General features: G+C 43.1%; 1 protein-coding gene across 1 annotated transcript in view; it reads left to right on the top strand.

Moving 5' to 3' along the window:
* The window catches only part of LOC139156205 (serine/threonine-protein kinase STK11-like), a 97,339-nt gene that overhangs the window by 39,604 nt on the left and 33,945 nt on the right, over nucleotides 1-23,790 (top strand). The window contains 5 exon segments of the mRNA XM_070731485.1: nucleotides 6,461-6,544; nucleotides 11,397-11,486; nucleotides 14,338-14,470; nucleotides 19,737-19,873; nucleotides 21,098-21,225. Coding sequence (XP_070587586.1) covers nucleotides 6,461-6,544; nucleotides 11,397-11,486; nucleotides 14,338-14,470; nucleotides 19,737-19,873; nucleotides 21,098-21,225 — 572 coding nt within the window.

The raw sequence follows: 23,790 nt of genomic DNA, 5'->3' as shown, positions 1-23,790 counted from the left end.
TCCTGGGGTTGTACCATAACCGGAGAGGGGCGGCATACAAATCCAATAAATAAATAAAATAAATAAATAAAATAAATAAATAACCGGCACTTCGAAATGGAAGCCTACCAGCAATCACTGAGGTGACTTCAAAATTCTTATTCCAGATTATGGATTGTCCTGCTAGGATTATCATTGTACACAAACAGCAGCTTCCCTGGTCTCTCTAAATGCAGAACCATGGGGCTGTATTCCATTAATCTGTCTGAATGATGGCTAATGGTGGTCATTAGGACATCTGGTTACACAGAAGGTTGTAAGTGGTGCACTGACCCAGAATGGCCTCTCAAAACAGCCTGGTACTGTTGCCCAAGTAACCTCTTTCAAACTCCTTCCGGAAAGGCTATTGATGCATACATAGTAATTCTCTTTGTGAGATTAAACTTGAGCTTGTTTTGCCTTGTCCAGGTCCTCACAGCCTCTAGAGATCAGTTAGTCAACGTGCAGCGTCTCTGGCTTGACCCAAGATGGTGATAAATTATTACAGGATAGGATGATGATGATGTTCATCCACGGTGGAGGACCCTGGCACCTAACAGGAAGAAAAATAAGAAAAATAAAACAAATTGAGATTAGTAGTATAGAGATGATATAAATGTGAATTCTTAGAACTGTACAATAGAGTAAAGTGCGAATTAAATATCAATGTGATTAACATCATAAGTATTAACATGCTATATTTGACCGACAATTTTTAGGCTAGATAAGGCAATAAGACATAGTACAAGGATAGGTTAAATAACAGTGCGTAAAACATAAGATTATCAAGAATTTATGCTGAAGATTTGTGTGAGCCAAAAATCAGCTGGTTTTTCAACACACATGCATTGGAGCTGAGCTAGGGCAACGGCTCGCATGCCGGCAGATATGGCTCCGGGTACCGCCTGTGCCCCCCCCCCCGTGCTATAGGTTCGCCATTACTGGTCTAGAGGCTGTTGCCCTGCTCACTTGGTGCGTATTCGATGTATGTGTGACTCTGTTACACTGAGAAGGCTGCCTACTATTTCCAAGTCACCAATTGCTTATTCTTTTTTTAAGGCCAGTTGCCGCTATTGTGCAGGATAGAAACCCTGGTTTTTGATGTAGCCTCCCTTTCCAGCCAAAAAAGAACTGACTAGAACTGAAGGAAGTGAAACAAGGACAGTTACAGGGGTTTGGAGGGATTTTAGAGGGAGATTGGAAACACTGGTTTAACCGAATTCTGAAATTAACAGAGGACGTACAGTATATTGGAGGCTGAAAAATGGATAGGTCACAAAGGAGAAGAGTAGACAAGGTAGTCCGGAATTCTCCAGCTGTCATAAAAATGCAAGTATGACTGCAGTTTCTAGTGAATCTGTTAAATTTGATGAAGAACACAGTGCAAAAACATCTATTTTGGATTCCCCTCTCCTCCTTGTCCTAAGAAAGCACATCAAAGCCATTGCCATCCCCTCGTTTCATTTTCCCCAGGCTAGCTCTGCAGATTGGTTTATTTTGCCTTCCCCACCCTCCACCCCCACCCCTTTGCCTACTGTGAAGGCAACAGCTCAGCTTTTTAAACTGCCTTGCCAGATAGTTTTTCTCCCTTATTGGGATTTCTGTAGATAGCTAGGTGATAGATGGATGGATGGATGGATGGATGACCTATCCAGATTCCTAAGAGGTCAGTAAGGGGCAAGTACAAGTGCACTAGAGTGCCTTCCATCCCCTGTCCTATTGCTCTCCTATATCTCCTATACCTTTCTTCTATTCCTATATCTCTTCTTCTATTCTTTCATTGATATGTTCTATTCCTATATCTTCTTTTCTATTATTTACTAGATATATTTTACTATGAGTATCTCCTCTATAACCTTCATCATATATTTTACTGTGTGTGTGTGTGTGTGTGTGTGTGTGTGTGTGTGTGTGTATATGTTTTCGTAGATTTTCACGGGTACAGGTATGACGGTCTTGGCATATTCGGGTTTCTTCCCGTGTAGGATTTGGAAATTTCTGGCAACGTTTCGACGAGGTCTCACTCGTCATCTTCAGGCTGGTGTTTCTGTCCTTGTCCTAGGGCGAATACTGCGAGACCTGAGCTGCCTTCCTTCTATAAATACTGGTGGCTGGGTGTGGTTTGATGGCTCAGCAATTGCCTGCTGTGTAGAAACTTCTGGTGAGTCAGTGGGGTAACAATATCAACGACCCCAATTGTTACCCCACTGACTCACCAGGAAGTTTCAGAGGCTTTTTTTTCAGCCTGTGAAACCTCCGTTTCAGAGGCATTTTTCTAGCCTGTTTAATAATTCAGTTTAGGTCCATACTAAAATGATCGCAGTTTTTCAATATCATCATCTAGATCTGCCTTAGGTTTTGAAAGCCATTGTACCTCATCCATCAAAATCTCCCCACTTCAAACCAGACTTGCTGGTTTGATTCTACTGCAATGCCAGTCTCTCAACTTCACCATCAATGAAGCGTTTTCTTAAATGAAAGTAAAACAATTCCTAATCTCAGCTTCTTTCATCAGTTACCTAACCCAAACCATTTGGGAGACTACATGGACAGTCAGCAGAAGCCATGGCTGAATGCAGGCTGTCACAGCAATTTTGGAATGTACTGAGCTGGCAAGCAACGCCAACAACAACAAAAGGCTCAGTTAGATAGATTTGAAATAATAATAATAATAATGAAAAGAATAGCAGCTTCTCACTAAAAATGTTGAAACGCTAACAAGGTAGTCAAGAGAAAAGTGAGGGTTGAGAGCAATAGAAATGGGATCAAGAAATGAATTAAAATCTCCAAGGCAGATGAGGTTCTATAAATGGATGGCTGGGTTGATGAATAGGTGGGTGGATGAATAGATAGTTGGATAACTGGGTGTAGGGATGGAGAGATGAATGGGTGGGTGGACTGGTGAATGAATGGAGGGATGAGTGGATGGGTGGATGGATGGAAGAGTGGGTGGGTGGGTAGAGGGGTGGGGGAGTGGATGTATAGGTAGGTAGATGGATGGATAGGTGGGTAACTGGGTGAAGGGATGGAGAGATGAATGGGTGAGTGGGTGGAGGGAGGGATGGATGGGTGGATGAATGAGAAGAATTAGAGTAGTTTTGGAGAAAGGAGAAGAAGGAGAAAAAAGAAGTTAAAAAAAAAAGGTTTGCAGGAGTTGGGAATGCTTAACCTTGCAAAGTGAAGCCTGGAAGGAAAAGATATAGTCTTTGAAATACAATACAGGCAATCCTCAACAGTGACCGTTCAAAACTACAATGGCACTGAAAACAGTGATTTATGACCATTTTTCTCACTTACAACCATTGCAGCATCTCCATGGTGACGTGATCAAAATTCAGACACTTGGCAACTGACTCATACTTACGACGGTTGCAGTTGTTCTCTTTTGCCACCATCTGACCAGCAAAGTCAGTGGGGAAACCAGATCACAACTGTGTTACTAGCTTAACAACTGCAGGGATTCACAAGTCGTAAAATGGGGCAAAACTCGCAACTGTTTCGCTTAGCAACAGAAATTTTGGGCTCAATTGTGGTCGTAGGTTGAGGACTTACCTGTATAATAGTATCTGAAAGGATGTCATATAGAAGAAATTGAAGACTTCCATTGTTACTGATTGGAGGACCCCAAGTAATAAATTTAAGCTACCAGAAGGAAGATTTCTGAGAAAAAAAAGTTCATATAATAAGAGTAGGGTTGAAATTCGACAGTTTCTTGAGAACTGGTAGCAGAAATTTTGAGTAGTTCATAGAACCAGTAGTGGAAAGTTTTAGTAGTTCAAAGAACCGGCAAATATCACCTCTGGCTGGCCCCAGAGTGGGATGGGAATGGAGTTTTTGCCATATCCTTCCCCTGCCATGCCCACCAAGCCATGCCCACAGAACCAGTAGTAAAAAAAGAATTGGATTTCACCACTGAATAAGAGCAGTTCAGCAGTGAAACCAACAATCAAGATATCTCCTTCATTGGATTAACTAAATATGGCTCTAGCAAAGGTTACACAGTCTAGAATTCCTGCATAGAGGAGGAGGTTAGTCTCTCTGACCTAAAGAGCCACTTCCGATTGTGTTGCTTTGTGAATGAGATTGTGTTACCCCCATAACACCCAAGTAAGGATCAGCCTGGCTGAAACAGTGCAGTTTGCCAAAGCCTGTTCTATGAACCCCGTGGATAAGCCATGGGGCTCAAATCTGAAAGTGTTTCTTCAGCCATGCTAATTTGTCCATTCAAATATTTGAATGTGTGATTGAGTCACAAAACTCTGCTGGATTAGAATTTGGGGACTCGGCTGGGGACAACTGGAGGATTGAACTGACCCAGAAAGAGACTGAGAAATCAACCGGCTCAAATAGATTTAGCCAACTATGTACGGTATGAGAGTAACAACAAAAGAGAATAAATATTTTATTTGGTGAGTTTTTTTATACTGTCTTCTGCCTCCTGCGTTGTAAAACCTTTTCTGCCTATTAAGTGAGATTAGATACATAGGACAAACACACAGACAAAGTCACTCAGCAAACTTCCTGTTCTATAAATATTTGAAAATCCAGATTTCCTCAGGGTAGGTCCAGCAAAAACCTTTGCTCATATCTGGATTAAATATGGCAGCTGATGTCTACGGAGAGTTTCAATCACCCAGCTCATGATTGTCCCAAAAGGCAAGTGGACTTCCTTGGTTTTTAAAATGTTTCACTATGACAACTTTTTTAAAAAAATTGCTTCTCATCCAAGAAGCTTCTTCATGGAAGTTGAACTTGGATGAGAAGCAAAACATTAAAAAAAAAAACCCAAGAAAGTTCAGTTGCCTTTTGAGGGTGGAAAAAAGCACCTCTGGCTGCTGACATTCCTGTTGATGGAGTTGTCCAAAAGCAGATAGAATATAGAATATATAGAATAGAATAAAAAAAATATTGGACAAGTGTGATTGGGCACACAAGGACTTTGTCTTTGGTGCATATGCTCTCAGTATACATAAAATAAAAGATACGTTCTTCAAGAATCATAAGATACAACACAATAATTGTCATAGGGTACAAATAAGCAATCAGGAAATAGTTAATATTAATATAAATCGTAAGGATATAAGCAACAAGTTACAGTCCTACAGAAATAAGTGGGAGGATATGGGTGATAGGAACAATGAGAAGACTAATAGTTATAGTAATGCAGCCTTAGTGAATAGATTGACAGTGTTGAGGGTATTATTTGTTTAGCAGAGTGATGGCATTCAGGAAAAAACTGTTATTGGGTTCTAGTTGTCTTGATGTGCAGTGCTCTATAGCAACGTTTTGAAGGTAGGAGTTGAAACGGTTTGTATCCAGGATGTGAGGGGTCAGTAAATATTATAAATAGTATTTTAAAATACTAAAAATAGTAAATAGATGGCTTCGGGGCTAAGAGATTAGTGAATTACTGCACTTTGTTAAACGAGTCGTGTGGTCATTAAGTGAATCCAGTCCATTGACTTCACTCATCAGAAGCTGGCTGGGAAGGTCATAAATGGCCATCACATGACTTGGGGATGCTGCAACTGTCATAAATACAAGTTGGTTGCCCAACACTTGAATTTTTATCATGTGGCCACGGGCAAAGGTTGTAAGTGTGAAAAATAGGTCATAAGTCATTTTTTTCAGTGCTTTGTAACTTTGAATGGTCACTAAATGGATAGTTGTACGTCGAGGACTACCTATATGATTATCTGAGGGACCATCATTGCGATGGCGTTCAAATGAATGCAACTGGCTGCCGTCATTTGCATTGGCAGCCCCACAGCATTAATCCTGGTGGAATTACTTGGAAAGAGTCGTAAATGTGGGAACCAGTCATAAGTCACTTTTTCCCGTTCGGTTTTAATTTTGAACGGTCACTAAATGAATGGTGGTAAGTTGAGGGCTACCTGAATATGTTTCTCTAGAGCAGTGTTTCCCAACCTTGGCAACTTGAAGATATTTGGACTTCAACTCCCAGAATTCCCCAGCCAGCGAATGCTGGCTGGGGAATTCTGGAAGTTGAAGTCCAAATATCTTCAAGTTGCCAAGGTTGGGAAACACTGCTCTAGAGTTTTGTACAGACTTCTGTGCAGTTTTGATCATTTGACCTTGGGGATTCTTCAACAGTCTTCCGTGCAAGGACCGGATGTAAGTGCAAGGACCAATCATAAATCATGTTTTATCAATGCTTATTCTATACAAAGAAATACACACACACACACACACACACATCGTGTATATATAATCCTTGACTTACAGCCCTTCATCTAATGATTTTGAACACTCACTAAATGGTTGTAAGTCAAGGACTACCCTTATATGTTTCTCTGTACAATAAGCAATTCAAAACATAACAAATCCATTCGCAGCGCAAGAACTTTTACTGTATTTTTGAGGCTGGGCTTGTCCCTTCGCCAATACATTTTCCTCTGTTTTTTCCCCCCTCTCCCTCTAGGGAAATACAACTCCTACGGCGGTTGCGGCACAAAAACGTGATCCAGCTAGTTGACGTGTTGTACAACGAAGAGAAGCAAAAAATATATCCTTCCTTTGGGCCTCCCCTGTTGAATTCTGGATTCCCTGGTTTTGTTAGTTTGTTGTTTTGTTTTGTTTTGTTTTTTTGGGTCTTCCTCATTTCCACGTGTTGCTTCTCTGGTTTCTAATGAGGTTTCCTCTTTCCACAGTTAAGATGCTTTCTCCACAAGACGGGTGTCCGTCATTCAGTGTTGTTTATGAGTGATGGTAGGAATTCTCTCTCTACCTTTTTCTGTCTAAGATCCTCTTATCGGCAGATGTCCAGAGCCCAATCTCAACCTTCTGTATTCAGAGCAGGTGATGGATCTTCTCCAAATCGGAAAAAATGCCACGTTTCCCAACCTCAATAACTTTGTGTGGATTTCAGATCCACAGCAGAAGGAATTGACTGGTTTTCAGAGAAACTAGAGCAAAATGCGATCACCTGAACTCAGGATGATGATGATGATGATGATGATAATGATAATAATAATAATTTATTAGATTTGTATGCCGCCCCTCTCCGAAGACTCAGGGCGGCTCACAACAACAATAAAAACAATATTATACAGGCACAAATCTAATATTAAAAAAAACTAAAAACCCTATCATAATTAAAAACCAAACAGCACATACATACCAAACATAAATTATAATAAGCCTGGGGGAAAGGTGTCTCAGATCCCCCATGCCTGGCGGTATAGGTGGGTCTTAAGTACTTTACGCAAGACAAGGAGGGTGGGAGCAGTTCTAATCTCCGGGAGGAGTTGATTCCAGAGGGCTGGGGCCGCCACAGAGAAGGCTCTTCCCCTGGGGCCCGCCAGACGACATTGTTTAGTCGACAAGACCCGGGGAAGGCCAACTCTGTGGGACCTAATCAGCCGCTGGGATTCGTGTGGTAGCAGGCGGTTCCGGAGGTAATCTGGTCCAATGCCATGTAGGGCTTTAAAGGTCATGACCAACACTTTGAATTGTGACCGGAAACTGATTGGCAGCCAATGCAGGCCACGGAGTGTTGTAGATACGTGCTGCAAACAGCTGCAAATGTGGCTAATAGGACAGCAATTAACTGTAATTTTTTAAAAACATCATTTTCCTACCTGTCCTCATATTTGCAACCAAACTTTGTGTGCCTGATAGCAAAAGCCTTCAATTGTGGAAGGGGAAATAAAAGATCTTATCAGCATAGGAGGGTTCAAATTGATTAATTAAAAGTTTCTAAACATGTAGTAGTTGGCATGGATCTACCACAATTTCGCCATGGCCAACTCGCCATCATCCGCTCACTGAGGCCAAGTTGTCGCAGCTAACTTGCTGTAGACAATTTCACACAACTCTGCAGGACATCCCAGCAGAAACCTACTCAACATAGGACAATTTGCCACGGGACAAAAGTGACACGAATATCGATGAAATAGACAGAAAGGATGCCAAAGGAAGGCGAAAATGAAAATAGGAATAACATTGAATTGTTGAATTAATGACGTTGAATTGTCCCGCAGCAAGGGGCCTCAGGACAAGTTGCCCATGTTGAGTTGTCCTGCAGCGAGTTGACCATTGGAAGTTGGCAAGCTGGCTGTGGCGAGTTGTGCCATTCGGCTTTTGCTGTGAAGAAAATCAGCTCAGAGAGAGGTAACTTGTTTAAACAAATCTCTCTATCCTGTGAGAGGTCAAATAAAGGGAAAACCGTGGGTCAGGCCAGAGATGGGATTCAGCAGGGAAATTTTAAGTACAGTGGTACCTCGGTTCTTGACCACAATCCGTTCCAGAAGTGTGGTTGAGAACCGATTTGGTCGAGAACCGAATTAATTCATCCCATAGGAAATAATGGAAATGGATTTAATTGGTTCCCAGCCCATTGACTTGCTGGGAACCAATTAAATCTACAGTATTTCCTCTATTTCCTAAGGGATAAGGATCTGATGGGACCGGGTGAGAGGGAATGGGAGTCGGAATCCCGACACGCCCCTCCTGGCCGCCCTCTTAACAGCCTCCCAGTCTCTACCTTGTAACTGCTCCAAGCTGCAGGAAGGGTAGGGCTGGCTGCAATACCGGCAGCTTTGGGGGGCTCCTTTCCTCAGCGGTTCAGTTCGGTACCTCCAGGCAGCTGCACCAACTTTTTCCTTCCCGGTGGCTCCGGCGGCTTCCCTTCGAGGAGCAGCAGCGTCACGAACGTCACGTGATGAAGGGAAGCCGCCGGAGCCGTCGCTGCCAGGAAGGAAAAAGTTGGTGCAGCTGCCTGGAGGTACCGAACTGAACCGCTGAGGAAAGGAGCCCCCCGAAGCTGCCGGTATTGCAGCCAGCCCTGCCCTGGGAGGCTGTTAAGAGGGCGGCCAGGAGGGGCGTGTCAGGATTCCGACTCCCATTCCCTCTCGCCCCGTCCCATCAGATTTTACATTTCGGATAGTAAACAAAATTTTCTGTTCAGTATCCGAATTTTTGTTTGGATACCGAAGCAAATTTTTGCAGAAAATTTTGTTCGATATCCGAAATGTACGCAAACCAAGGCGTTCGAGAACCGAGGTACCACTGTAGTTCAGAGAACTGGTAACTGGACCCCATCCCCATCTATTCTCTGCCTGCCAGGTCCCAGCTGATTCGGAGGAAATTGAGATTTTGCAGTATCCTTCCCCTGCTACACTCCCCAAGCCAAGCCATACCCACATAACCGCTAGTAAAAAAATTTGAATCCCACTGTACAAAGTAAGAGATAGTGACCAGTTGATCTTCACAGCGCTTCTGTCTCTGTGTTGTATCTTCACTTAGCAGCCATTTCACTTGGCCGCCAAGTCATTGGAATGGGACACGATGGCTAAATGAGGAGGCGGCGTGACCTCTAACTCGCTGATAGCATGACATTCTCTCCCCCAGCCCCAGTAGAGACCTTCAAATGTCTCTTAAAGAAATAAGTCTGTTCCTTTACCACCTTTTACAGCCAAGAACAAATTATAATTAAAGGCTGACCTCAACTTACAGCCATAATTGAGCTCGAGGTTTCTGTTGCTAAGTGGGCTTTCCCTCATTTTACAACCGTTCTTGCCCCGACTCTACGGAGAGGGGCAGCATACAAATTTAATAAATAATAATAACGTTTCATGAATCACTGCAGTTGTTCAGTTAGTAACCCTGTTGTCAAGTGAATCTGGCTTCCTCGCTGGATTTGCCTGTCAGAAGGTCTCAAAAAGTGATTGCATGACATTACACCCGTCATAAATACGAAACAATTGCCAAGCATTCAAATTTTGATCACGTGACCATGGGGATGCTGCAGCGGTCATTAAATGTGAGAAAACAGTCATAAATCACTTTTTTTCACTGCTGTTGTAACTTTGGTTACTCAGTGAATGGTTGTAAGTCAGGGACTACCTGCATGACGTTAAATCTTAGCACGGTATATCCTGGCTTCCCCTAACTCAGCGGTTCTCAGTCTATGGGTCATGACCCCTTTTTTTTGGGAGAGGGGGAGTCAACAACTCTTTTCACAGGGGTCGCCTAAGACCACCGAAAACATATTTCCAATGATCTTAGCAACTGAAATACCGCTCCTCTATCCGTCTCCAGGCAGGTCCACCCACATGCAAATAGACTACTGCAAAAAAAAAACCCACCCAAAAAACTGTACCTGTTCTGTCGAGCTCTCTGGTAGAATCCTCCCGAAAATTCACAGGTACAAATTTCAGACACACACATGTTTGAAAATTCAAAACAATGTTCTTTATAACGAAAATTCAAATAAACTAAGCACTCCCTTTTTGTATAGCAAAGAGCACTCGTCTCCAAACAACCGGGTAATTTGTACAAGTCCCTTATCAGTTCTTAGATACTTAGCTTGCAGCTGTGAGGCAATTCACAGTCCTTCTCCTTTCACAAAGTGAAACACACTTTGCTCTGCTTTAGTTTCAAAGCAGGGGAAAAATCAGCACACAAAGGTCGAAGTCAGCAGGCAGCCACGAAACACAACGATCAGATAATCCTACACAATGGCCAAACCCACAGGCTGCTCTTTATAGCAGCCTCACTAATGACCACAGCCCCACCGAACCACAAGTGGCCTCATTTTCTTTGATAATAATCTCTCAGTTGTTGCTGCCTATGCATCGCTCTCCCCATGTGTGGCTGTATCATTAACTCTTGTTCTGAATCCAAGGAGGAGCTAGATAATTGATCTCTTCTGAGCTGACTGCCACACGCACGCCCCCGAGGCACGCCCACGCAGTGCAGGGGGAAGCAAACCGGCAGTGAGGTAAGTTAGAACCCACCCCTGAGTTTCCTAATGTTATTATTGTATGGTATAGCTGGGGGCATAGCAACACGAGGAACTGTATTAAAGGCTCGTGGCATTAGGACGGTCGAGAACCACTGCTCTAACCAGCCTCCTCCCAAATATATTAGGATTATAATTCCCATACATGCTTTGCAATCTTTACATATTTTCAAGATTAGTTCCCTCCCTTTGGCCCGGGCTATTTGGAGAGCGTCCATAATTCATTTACAAAGTGGAGTACTTCCTTTGCATTCAGAAGTCTCTTGTGTCAATCACAAACCACTCCAGTTAAAAATGGATGCATGGTGGAGGTGTTGGGACAGATGGTTCTCCTGCCTCTCAGCTGAGATCGGTGTAGCGTAAGACTTGAGTGGCGTTAGACGCTGAAATGCTGTCAACCAGTGGAGGGCAAGATTTTCTATTACACGGGTCTCCAACCTTGGCAACTTTTAAGACTTGTGGACTGCAACTCCCAGAATTCCTCAGCCAGCTTTGCGAAGCTGGCTGAGGGATTGTGGGAGTTGAAGCCCACAAGTCTTAAAAGTTGCCAAGGTTGGAGACCCCTCCTCCTCTATTAAGTCTCATTCCAGGAACCTCCTTAACTCTTTCTCACGTATATGGTGATGGAGTATTGTGTCTGTGGCATGCAGGAGATGTTGGACAGCGTTCCTGACAAAAAGTTTCCAGTCTTTCAAGCGCACGGGTAAGTAGCAGACCGGCTTCCTGTCACTCAGATGTCACCTTGGCTGAGGAAGCCTCACGTGGAAATAAGGAAACTGGGCTGGTGATTCATGCTGATCATCCCTGATCATCGCGAGAAGGGGGACTTAACTATTACTTGCAGTTCAAGGGGTCGCCCCCCCCTTCCCTTGTTGGAATGAAGGAAAAATCCACTCACTTCCCATGCAGTCTTGGGTTCAAGCATTGGCAGTATCTAAGCCAGTTTAGTTTCCAGGCCGTGTTCCCATATTTCGGTATATCACACACACACACACACACTCACATATTCAGGATAGTGCTTTCAGCTTTGTGCTGGGATGCACAAAAGCACAAACCATAGCACGAAGCCAAAAGCACTAGCCTGAAGGTGATGAGTGGGACCTCATCGAAACGTTGCCATGGGAAAAGACCCAAATACACCAAGATCTACATAGCAATACCCGTGAAAATGTACGCAGGCAGCCAGGCAGACAGACAGACAGATAGATATAGATGATAGAAAGGAAGGAAAGAAAGAAAGAAAAAGATAGATAGATAGATAGATAAATAGATAGATAGATAGATAGATAGATACATACATACATACATACATACATACATACATACAGATATAGATGATAGAAAGGAAGAAAGGAAAGAAAGAAAGAAAAAGATACCGTAGATAGATAAATAGATAGATAGATAGATTAGATAGATACATACATACATACATACATACATACATACATACATATAGATATAGATGAAAGAAAGGAAGAAAGGAAAGAAAGAAAGAAAGAAAGAAAAGGATAGATAGATAGATAGATAGATTAGATACATACATACATACATATATATAGATATAGATATAGATGATAGAAAGGAAGAAAGGAAAGAAAGAAAGAAAGAAAATGATAGATAGATACATACATACATACATACATACATACATACATACATATATAGATATAGATGATAGAAAGGAAGAAAGGAAAGAAAGAAAGAAAATGATAGATAGATAGATAGATAGATAGATACATACATACATATATACATACATATATAGATATAGATGATAGAAAGGAAGAAAGGAAAGAAAGAAAGAAAATGATAGATAGATAGATAGATAGATAGATAGATAGATAGATACATACATACATATATACATACATATATAGATATAGATGATAGAAAGGAAAGAAAGAAATAGATAGATAGATAGATAGATAGATAGATAGATTAGATACATACATACATACATACATACATACATACATACATACATACAGATATAGATATAGATGATAGAAAGGAAGAAAGGAAAGAAAGAAAAAGATAGATAGATAGATACATACATAGATAGATAGATAGATACATAGATACATAGATAGATACATAGATACATAGATAGAGAGATAGATACATAGATAGATAGATAGATAGATAGATAGATAGATAGATACAGATATAGATGATAGAAAGGAAGAAAGGAAAGAAAGAAAGAAAAAGATAGACAGACAGACATATAGAGAGTGAAATGCTCCCAGCTCACTTGTGCCTATTGGTTGTCAAGAGAGCCAATCATGAAGGGAACGAGGGGCTCTGCCCACCTGCCTGGACGCCACCATTTGAGCATGTGCAGAGGGTAAAAGAACTCAAATACTAGGCAGGTGGCCAGAGTCTCGTGCTCCCTTCGCTCCCTCTGATGACCGATAGGCACGAGCGAAGCAGGAGCATTTCACCCCTGATATATATATCTGTGTGTTTGTATGTCAAGATGGTGAACATATCTAATGAACCCTCCTCTTCCTGTTTACCCCACAGCAACAACCCTAAAAGGTAGTTTGGACAGAGAGAGAGAGAGAGAGAGAAAGAAAGAAAGAGAGTGACTGGCCTAAAGTCACCCAGCCAGCTTTCATGCCTAAAGCAGGACTAGAACTTACCGCCTCCTGGTGATTGGCCCAAAGTCACCCAGTTGGCTTTCATGCCCAAGGTGGGACTAGAACTCTCCGTCTCCGGGTGATTGGCCCAGAGTCACCCAGCTGGCTTTCATGCCCAAGGCAGGAATAGAACTCCCTGTTTCCTGGTGATTGGCCCAAAGTCACCCAGTTGGCTTCCATGCCCAAGGCGGGACTAGAACTCCCTGTTTCCTGGTGATTGGCCCAAAGTCACCCAGTTGGCTTTCATGCCCAAGGCGGGACTAGAACTCCCTGTCTCCTGGTGATTGGCCCAAAGTCACCCAGTTGGCTTTCATGCCCAAGCGGGACTAGAACTCCCTGTTTCCTGGTGATTGGCCCAAAGTCACCCAGTTGGCTTCCATGCCCAAGGCGGGACTAGAACTCCCTGTTTCCTGGTGATTGGCCCAAAGTCACGCAGTTGGCTTCCATGCCCAAGGCGGGACTAGAACTCCCTGTTTCCTGGTGATTGGCCCAAAGTCACCCAGTTGGTTTTCATGCCCAAGGCGGGACTAACTCCCTGTCTGCTGGTGATTGGCCCAAAGTCAGCTAGCTGTTGAACGCATGGTCTCCCACCTAGCCTGGTGCCTTAACCAGACTGACAGCTCATGACATAATGCAGGCATCTTTCTATAAATTCTTAGTAACTGTTCTGTTTCAAGATTCCTGATATGGCATAAAATAGAAACATAGAAGATTGACAGTAGAAAAAGACCTCACGGTCCATCTAATCTGCCCTTGTACCTAAACATTATAAGAATCGTGGTCAGAATCAGACCGAATCATGGCTGATAACTCCTAACTGCTTAATAACATAGATTATTGTGCTTGCTCTCCAGAAACTTGATTTTTTTTTCCCCACCTCATTTTCCCTCTGCCTCCCCCTCATACCTCATGCAGGTACTTTTGCCAACTTATAGATGGCTTGGAATATCTGCACAGCCAGGGCATCGTACACAAAGATATCAAACCGGGAAATCTCCTGCTAACAACCAGTGGGACTCTAAAGATATCTGATCTAGGTGTGGCAGAGGTATGCTTTTGAACTTCCATGCTGGTTGTGAATTGTTATTATAACTAATCTGATGGCTTTAAGACGGGATTGGGCAAATTTATGGTGGACAAAACTATCTTTGGCTTCCAGTCATCCTAATTAAAACGCTTCCTCTAGGATCAGAAGGCCTCTGAATTACTAGGAAGCCATAGCAGGAACAGGTAACAGCAAGAGCACCTATATGCCACCTCATGGTGCTTTACTGCCCTCTCTAAGCAGTTTAAAGAGTCAGCCTCTTGCCCCCAGCAATCTGGGTCCTCATTTTACTGACCTCGGAAGAATGGAAGGCTGAGTCAACTTTGGGGTGGTCAGGATTGAACTCTTGGAGTGAGCACTGTCTTAATCTGCAGATACCACACTGCACCAGCCATGCAGAACACCCATGGGTTTCCTGGAAGTATCGCATTGTAGCTCTTTTGCATGACACAATTCTAATTGGAAGGGTCATTGGATGTCATGCCAGTTTAGAGCAGGCTAGCTGCAACTTGAATGCAGTACCCACTGAAAAGAAGATTTTTATTTTTTTAAAGTAAATATAATCTTTATTGAAGATAAATAGGGGAGGGGATGCATAAAGTAAAAGGACTATGCGAATATTGGTACAAATGTCTATGAGTTTAGAGTATACGGTTATAAATCAAAATACACAGTTACATGTGATCTGCCCCACGTTTTCAGAGAAGAGCGGCATACAATAATAATAATAATTTATTAGATTTGTATGCCTCCCCTCTCCGAAGACTCGGGCGGCTCACAACAATAATAATAACAGTGTTACAATGTAAACAAATCTAATATTAAAAAACATCTTTAAAAAACCCCCCATCATTTAAAAACCATGCACCACACGCATACCATACATAAAAATATAAAAGCCTAGGGGAGATGTCTCAATTCCCCTATAATAATAATAATAATAATAATAATAATTATTATTATTATTATTATTATTATTATTATTATTATTGATGATGATGATGCTGTGGCACAGATGATCCACTGGAACCTGTGCCAGAACTACCATCTACCAGTGGCAAACAACTGGTGGGATCATAAGCCCAAAAAAGTGATCGAAAATGAGCAAGCAAAGCTACTGTGAGACTTCCGACTTCAGACTGACCGAATTCTGAAGCATAACACACCAGACATCCTGATTGTGGAGAAAAAGAAAGTATGGACCATCGACATCGCAATCCCAGGAGACAGCAGAATTGAAGAGAAGCAGCTAGAGAAATTAGTGAAATACGAAGATCTAAAAATCGAGCTGCAACGACTCTGGCATAAGCCAGTGAAAATGGCCCCAGTGGTCCTTGGCACCCTGGGCGCAGTGCCAAAGTATCTCAGCGGACATTTGAAAACCATCAGAATTGACAAAATCTCCATCTGTCAATTGCAAAAGGCCACTTTACTGGGATCGGCAAACATAATTTGCCGCTACATCACGCAGTCCTAGGTGCTTGGGAAGCGCCCGGCTGGTGATGAAATACGAAATCCAGCATAGTGATCTCGTTTACTGTGTTGTATTGACATAATAATAATAATAATAATAATAATAATAATAATAATAATAATACATATATAGAAGAAAATAAGGCTAAAGAGAGGGAAAGAAAAAGAGAAAAGGAAGGAAAGAGAAGAGGAAAAATAAAAAAGAAGAAAGATAAATTCATATCTATACATTTATCAGATGTTGTAAATAGTGACAACTTATCTGTTGACCCAATTACTCTACAGCTTTTAAGATCTTTACTATCAATATAGATGAAAGTTTTAAGAAAAGAATATATTTAAAATGAGAGGTCAATGGTTTAAGTGCAGTACTGCAAGCTAACTCTGCCCACTGCCAGGAGTTCGATTCTGACCTCAAGGTTGACTCAGCCTTTTATCCTTCCGAGGTCAATAAAACGAGGGTCCAAATTTTTGGGGCAGTGTGTTGATTCTAAACTGCTCAGAGTGCTGTAAAACACAATGGAGTGGTATAAAAAGTCTTAAGAGCTATTGCTGTACCAGTATGCTACATTGCTATTTGCTATGTGACAGATTTCCCCAACCTTTTCGGCTCTATGGACTGGGGGAGGGAGGGGATAGTTCTGCATGAGTGACAGGCAAGTGTGCATTTGCACCAGCTCCATTTGCTTGAGTGGCATGCATGTGTATTCACCACTCACGCAAATTGAGCGTGCATGCATGCGCTCACCTACTCATGCAAGGTAAAATAGTTGTTTTGGAACGCTAAGGTAACCCACAGCTGTGGGCCTTCGTCCTGCTGTTGGATGGCTCAGATTGCCTGGCCCTTGGTTGGGTCTTGGATTAGGCATCTTTTATACCGTACATTTATTTCCCTGAATGTTTACAGCAGGGTTTCTCAACCTTAGCAACTTTAAAATGAGTGGACTTCAACTCCAAGAACTCTCCAGCCAGCCAGATAGGCGCAAGATACAGTGGTACCTCTACTTAAGAACGCCTCTACTTAAGAACTTTTCTATATAGGAACCGGGTGTTCAAGATTTTTTTGCCTTTACTTAAGAACCATTTTCTACTTAAGAACCCGAGCCCGAAAAAATTTCCCAGGAAGTTTGAGAGCGGCACGAAGGCCCAGCCTGTTTCCTGCCATTCCCCCTTTAATCCTGGCCATCTGGGCTGCCAGAGGAGCCTTTCAGTGGCGCTTAATGAGGCTTTGGCAGTCCAGAGCGAACGAAGCATTTTCCTTTCTCTGGGCGATTGGAGAGGGAATAAACCTATGCCAGCGCCCAGAGAAAAGAAACGCTCCCTTCGCTCTGGGCAGCTGAGGAGTCACCACAGCGAAGGAAAGACGCTGGCTACAAAGCAAGTGAGTGAGAAAAGAGGGGAGCCCTTCAGCATGGGAAGGAAGAGGAAGCAGGTAGCAGCAGCAGCCAGAGTATGGGAAGCAGCCTCGCGGTGGGTGTATTGGAGGCGCCTGCTCTTCCTCGTCACCTCAGAGTCCCTCTTTTTTTTTTTAAGCCTTAAAGTTTTGGATTTTTTTTTATTCACCTCACCTTCTTCCTTCAGTAGCTATTCTCTTTCTCCTCTTCTTCCTCCTCCTCTTCCTCCCACCCAAATTCCAAGCTTTTATTTCTTTCCTAATGGGTTTGCACACATTATTTGCTTTTACATTGATTCCTACGGGAAAAATTGCTTCTACTTAAGAACGTTTCTACTTAAGAACCTGGTCACGGATTGAATTAAGTTCTTAAGTAGAGGTGCCACTGTATACTGGAGAATTGCAGTACATCTGAGAACTAAAAATTACGCAACAAAGTTGTCAATATTCATTCTTGCACTTCTGAAGCTTTTCAGTTGACAGCTGTGTTCAGTTATCAAGCAATTTGTTTTGAAAGCCAGCACCCAAGAAATTTGAGCAGACTGAGGCAAATCGCTTTTCTAAGGCCAGGGTGACGTTGGCTGGTGATTGCGTTAAAGTATTTACAACCTAATTCTTTCTCTGAAGCATATTTGTTTTTAACTGAGTAAGGTAAAAACTCAGTTTTACTCCCAGTCTGCACCGTGGAGGCTGGGATAGATAGTGGGGCTGCATGGGGCCATCAGAACCCCCTAGATCAGTGATGGCAAACCATTTTTTTGCTTGGGTGCCAAAAGGGTGTTTGTGCCCATGATAGTGCACACGTGTGCCCATACCCATAATGCAATGTCTTCCACACACACGTGTATGCACAAACCCCCCCCCCATGCATGCACATACCCCTCACTGAAGCCTCTGGAGCAGGGGTGGGCAATTAATTTTGCCATGGGGCCGCATGAGAAATTGGGATGGTTTTAGAGGGCCGGACTAATATACAGTAGTACCTCTAGATACGAGCTGCTCCACATGCGAGTATTCCAAGTTACGAGCCACGACGCGAGCGAAATTTCTGTTCAACACCTGAGCACAAATTCGGGATATGAGCCGAGCTTCCACTAGGTGGCGCAAGAATCCTTGCTTCTAGTTATCTCTGCGCGAAAAACAAAGTCTAAAGGCATTCGTTCGAGATGCGAGTTGATCGACTTATGAGCTCGGGTCTGGAACGAATTAAACTCGTATGTTGAGGTATCACTGTAATTAACTCAGTTCTACCCAATACTGTAAAGACCCAGACCCTGGCCTGACCTAAACACCCAGACCCACTCTACAGGCCCCTAATTGTTTGCTTTATGGCAACACGGTGCACCACAGTCACTGCGCTGGAGTGTTTGCATGGTTTCTGTGCTCGGCCGCTCTCGGTAGGAGGCCGGGGTCTGCTCCAGTGCGAGGATGAAAGAGCTCACCGTGTCTGCCAGGACTCTCCCGGTTCCTGCTTTCCTCATGATTTATCAGGAAAGCAGGAACCGGAGGAGTGCCGGCAGACGCAGTGAGCTCTTTCATCCTCGCACTGGAGCGGACCCTGACCTCCGCGGACCGGTCACAGATAGCGGGCTGGCCGGTCACAGACAGCAGGCAGGACGGATGCGGCCCATGGGCTGCCCCTTGTCCAGATCTGCTCTGGATGCTATGGATGGCAAAAAATCGGCCCAATGGGCCTACTGGAAGTTTGTTTCAAAACTTTCGATAGGCCTGTTGTGCCGTTTTTCACCTTCCGCAGGCTTCAGGAGGCTTTCCTGAAGCCTGGAGAAGGTGAAAATGGCCTTCCCCGCCTTCCGGCAGGCCGAAAATCAGCTGACCAATGCGAGCATGTGTGCTGGAGCTGACAGAGGGCAACACCTCGCATGCCCTCAGATATGGTTCTGCGTGCCACCTGTGCCACCTGTGCTATAGGTTCGCCATCACAGCCCTAGATCAAGGGCGTCCAACCTTAGCAACTTTAAGAACTCTGGACTTCAACTCACAGAATTCTCCATCCAGAGTGGCTGACTGAGGAATTCTGGAAATTGAAGTCTACATGTCTGAAGGTTGCCAAGGTCAAATAACTCTGCCCTAAACAGAACAACGGAACCACAGTGGTCAGTTGCAGAACACTAGCCGTGGGATTTCCCACTGATTTTCATTAACAAATAAAATGTATTTATTCTTGGGTTAGACTTACTGCCCTTAAAATGCCAACCTCCCCTTTAATATTTCTTTTTTTTGTGTATGAAAGTTTGATACGGCCCAGTTGAACAACATGACTGCTGCTGAAATAATCATTTTACAATAATAATAACCCACAGCTGCCCCCAATTTTCCAGTTGCTGCTGAAGACATTTGCTTTCACCCTCAAATCAATTCCTCTTTGTTATCTGCTTGCCGCAGGCCTTGCATCCATTTGCTGAGGACGACATGTGCCGAACCAGCCAGGGGTCACCAGCTTTTCAACCTCCAGAAATTGCCAACGGCCTTGATACCTTTTCTGGCTTCAAAGTGGACATCTGGTCAGCAGGTGTCACGCTGTAAGTAAATGAGAATACCAAGCAGGATCCAAACCATTAATGTCAGCCACAGGATGGTTGCGACAGTGTCAGCCACTGGGATTCCTTGTGCTGCTAACCAGGCAAAATCATTTAAAGGGGCAATCCCCTGGTAAATACCCCTTGTCTTCTAGAATGGTACTTTGTTTATCTTGACCCTTTTTCCAGAATGGCAGCTTTCACCTGTGAAAGACTGGATAGGGCACAAAGGCATTTAGATATAGGTCAGACCTTGGTTGCTTATGTTTATGTTCTGTGATCCGCCCCGAGTTTTCGGAGAAGGGCAGCATACAAATCTAAATAATAGTAGTAGTAGTAGTAGTAGTAGTAGTAGTAGTAGTAGTAGTAATGATGAGGATGTAGGGAGTCTAGGCTAATTGCCTGCTTGACCTTCCTCTGGATTCAGGTGGTTGCTCTTCAACATCTTTCTTTCTTTCTTTCTTTCTTTCTTTCTTTCTTTCTTTCTTTCCTTCCTCTCTCTCTTCCTCCTTCCCTCTCTCTCTTTCTCTCCCTTCCTTCCTTTCTCTCTCTCTCTCTCTCCCCCCCCTCCCTCCCTCCCCATCTCTCTCTCTCTCTTTCTTTTTTTCTCAGTCATCCAGGTCACAGTTGTTCCAAAGTTGCTTTTTCAAAAGGCAATTGGACTTTTCTTTTTCGTGAAGACTCATCCAAAAAGCTTCTTCAGAATGTCTTCAAGGAAAAAACAAAATCCAAAAGTTCAGTTGCCTTTTGAAAAAATCCCCCCCACCCTTAGGGCAACCATGACCTGGATCAGGGGTTGACAACCTTGGCAATTCTAAGACTTGTGGACTTCAACTCCCAGAGTTCCTCAGCCAGCTTTGCTTTGCTGGCTGAGGAACTCTGGGAGTTGAAGTCCATAAGTCTTAAAATTGCCAAGGTTGTCGGCCCCTGACCTGGATGACTGAGAATCTCTCCATAGACATTTAGCTCTGCATTTTTGGATGAACACCTTTCAAATGGTGTGGGAGTATACGAACGGATTTCCAGAAAAGTTGCAGAATACCATATAGATTTTTGTGGAATGGAGCCATTTGTGCTTCAGCTTGAGATGCAGACAACACAACAACAAAAATCCAGTTCCCTTTGAAAAATCATCTTTGGGTCGGAGAGGAATTCTTAAATGCATCTAATCATTTCTTCTTTCCTCTCTCTCTCTGCTCTCCCTAACCCCTTCCCCCTGCTCCTCAGGTACAATATTACAACAGGCCTTTATCCCTTTGAGGGTGATAATATTTATAAATTATTTGAAAACATTGGAAAAGGAGACTACGTAATCCCTGAGGATTGTGGCCCTCCGCTTTCGGATTTGCTTAGAGGTAAGTAAGCGCTATATATATATAAATCATATATTTTTATGGAGAAACTTCCCTTGCACTCATCATTGGTACAAAAAGGCCAGTTCATCGGATCATTCCCAACTTAGTCATAGCGTGAGTTTCAGTTACTCCGTCCATCAGCCTCAATGAGTAAAGTGGTAGTATTTTAAAATACCATGGGAGATACCAGCAGTGTCAGGGATAGTAGCTATTGCCTTACTTTCTGTTCCCCCTTACTAGTAAAAGAACATTGAAAATAATTAAATTCAGGAAGGAAAAAAATATCCAAATGCCACAATAGGCTGTTAGTAAACTCTATTAATGTATTTACTCTAGGTTGTTAATAAACTTGTATTTTACCTCTTTGTTTTGTTTTTCGGTGCTTAATCCTTTAAAGTACTTTTTAAGATGTCTGGAGACTGTGCATTGAGAGCATACTCACCAAAGACAAATTCTTTGTATATCCAATCACACTTGGCCAATAAAGAATTCCATTCTATTCCATTCCATTCTATTCCATTCCATTCTATTCCATTCCATTCTATTCCATTCTATTCTATTGCAGCACATGAGCTGCATAATTAACATATTAGGAGGCCATGGAAAAAATTATTAGGTAGGGAAGGAAGGAAGTACTGGCTATTAATTGCTACTATCTCGCTTACAGGTTCCTGCCTGAACAAAAGTTGTTACTCTGTTAGCAGATTTATGTCAGTGTTTGCTTCCCGGCCATAAGTCAAATCAATTTGCAGGCGGTTGAGGAAGAACAGATAATGGTGTAGAAATCTTAGCATCACAGGCAGACAGGCAGACAGACTGACAGTCCTTTAGTTTTGGCTAACAGGGCAGAATGTGCTTCTCTTCAGCCTTCAAGAACCGAGTCCAAAACATAGTGACTATTTGAAGTTACAATGACCTCCCAAAGTTACTTGCCTGCACTGGCTGCCGATCAGTTTCCGGTCACAATTCAAAGTGTTGTTTATGACCTATAAATAATAATAATAATAATAATAATAATAATAATAATAATAATAATAATAATTTATTGGACTTGTATGCCGCCCCTGTCCGAAGACTCGGGGCAGCTCACACCAATAATAAAACAATATAGCAGTAAAACAAATCCAATATTAAAAAACATATATAAAACCCCAGCAATTAAAACCATACAGCACATACATACCAAACATAAAATATAAAAGCCTGGGGGAGGATGTCTTAGTTCCCCCATACCTGGCGATATAGATGGGTCTTAAGTAATTTGCGAAAGACAAGGAGGGTGGGGGCCGTTCTAATCTCTGGGGGGAGTTGATTCCAGAGGGCCGGGGCCACCACAGAGAAAGCTCTTCCCCTGGGGCCCGCCAAACGACATTGTTTGGTCGACGGGACCAGGAGAAGGCCAACTCTGTGGGACCTTATCAGCCGCTGGGATTTGTGCGGTAGAAGCCCTACATGGTATCTGTTCTGTTGGGCTCTCTGGTAGAATCCTCCCAAAAATTCACAGGTACAAATTTCAGACACACACATGTTTGAAAATTCAAAACAATGTTCTTTATAATGAAAATTCACTTAAACCAAGCCCTCTTTTGGTATAGCAAAGTGCACTTGTCTCCAAATAAACTGGTAATTTGTTCAAGTCCCTTATCAGTTCTGTGATACTTAGCTTGCAGCTGTGAGGCAATTCACAGTCCTTCTTCTTTCACAAAGTGAAACACACTTTGCCCTGGTTTAGTTTCAAAGCGGGGAAAAATCAGCACACAAAAGGTCAAAGTCAGCAAGGCAGTGATGAAACACAACGATCAGATAATCCTCCACAATGGCCAAACCCACAGGCTGCTATTTATAGCAGCCTCACTAATGACCACAGCCCCACCCAACCACAGGTGGCCTCATTTTCTTTGATAATAATCTCTCAGTTGCTGTTGCCTATGCATCGCTCTCCGCATGCGTGGCTATATCCTCCTCCCTGTCACTCATGTCTTCTTGGTCAGAGGAGCCTTCATCAGCAGATTCCACCGGGGGCAAAACAGGCCTGCAGCATGTGGATGTCTCCCCCACATCCACAGTCCTTGGGGCAGGAGCTGTGCCAGAGCTAACCAGAACAGTATCAGACCCGAATGCCGCACGAATCCCAGTAACTGATTAGGTCCCATAGAGTTGGCCTTCTCCGGGTCCCGTCGACAAAACAATGCCGTCTGGCGGGACCCAGGGGAAGAACCTTCTCTGTGGTGGCTCCAGCCCTCTAGAATCAACTCCCCCAGGAGATTAGGATTGCCCCCACCCTCCTTGCCTTTCACAAACTCCTAAAAACCCATCTATGTCGCCAGGCATGGGGAAATTGACATACCCCTAGCTGTTTCGATTTATGTATGGTTTGTCTGGATTGTATGATTGTTTTTTATAATTGTTTTTAAAAATTGTTTTTGTACACTGAGTATGCTGAGAGCATATGCATCAAGACAAATTCCTTGTGTGTCCAATCACACTTGGCCAATAAAATTCTATTCTATTCTATTTTAATATTGTATTTGTATGTGTTTTGCTTTGTGTGAGCCGCTACGAGTC

Source organism: Erythrolamprus reginae, unplaced genomic scaffold (assembly GCF_031021105.1).
Source record: "Erythrolamprus reginae isolate rEryReg1 unplaced genomic scaffold, rEryReg1.hap1 scaffold_99, whole genome shotgun sequence".
NCBI classification, from domain to species: domain Eukaryota; kingdom Metazoa; phylum Chordata; class Lepidosauria; order Squamata; family Dipsadidae; genus Erythrolamprus; species Erythrolamprus reginae.
This window is presented reverse-complemented; position numbering and strand designations above follow the sequence as displayed.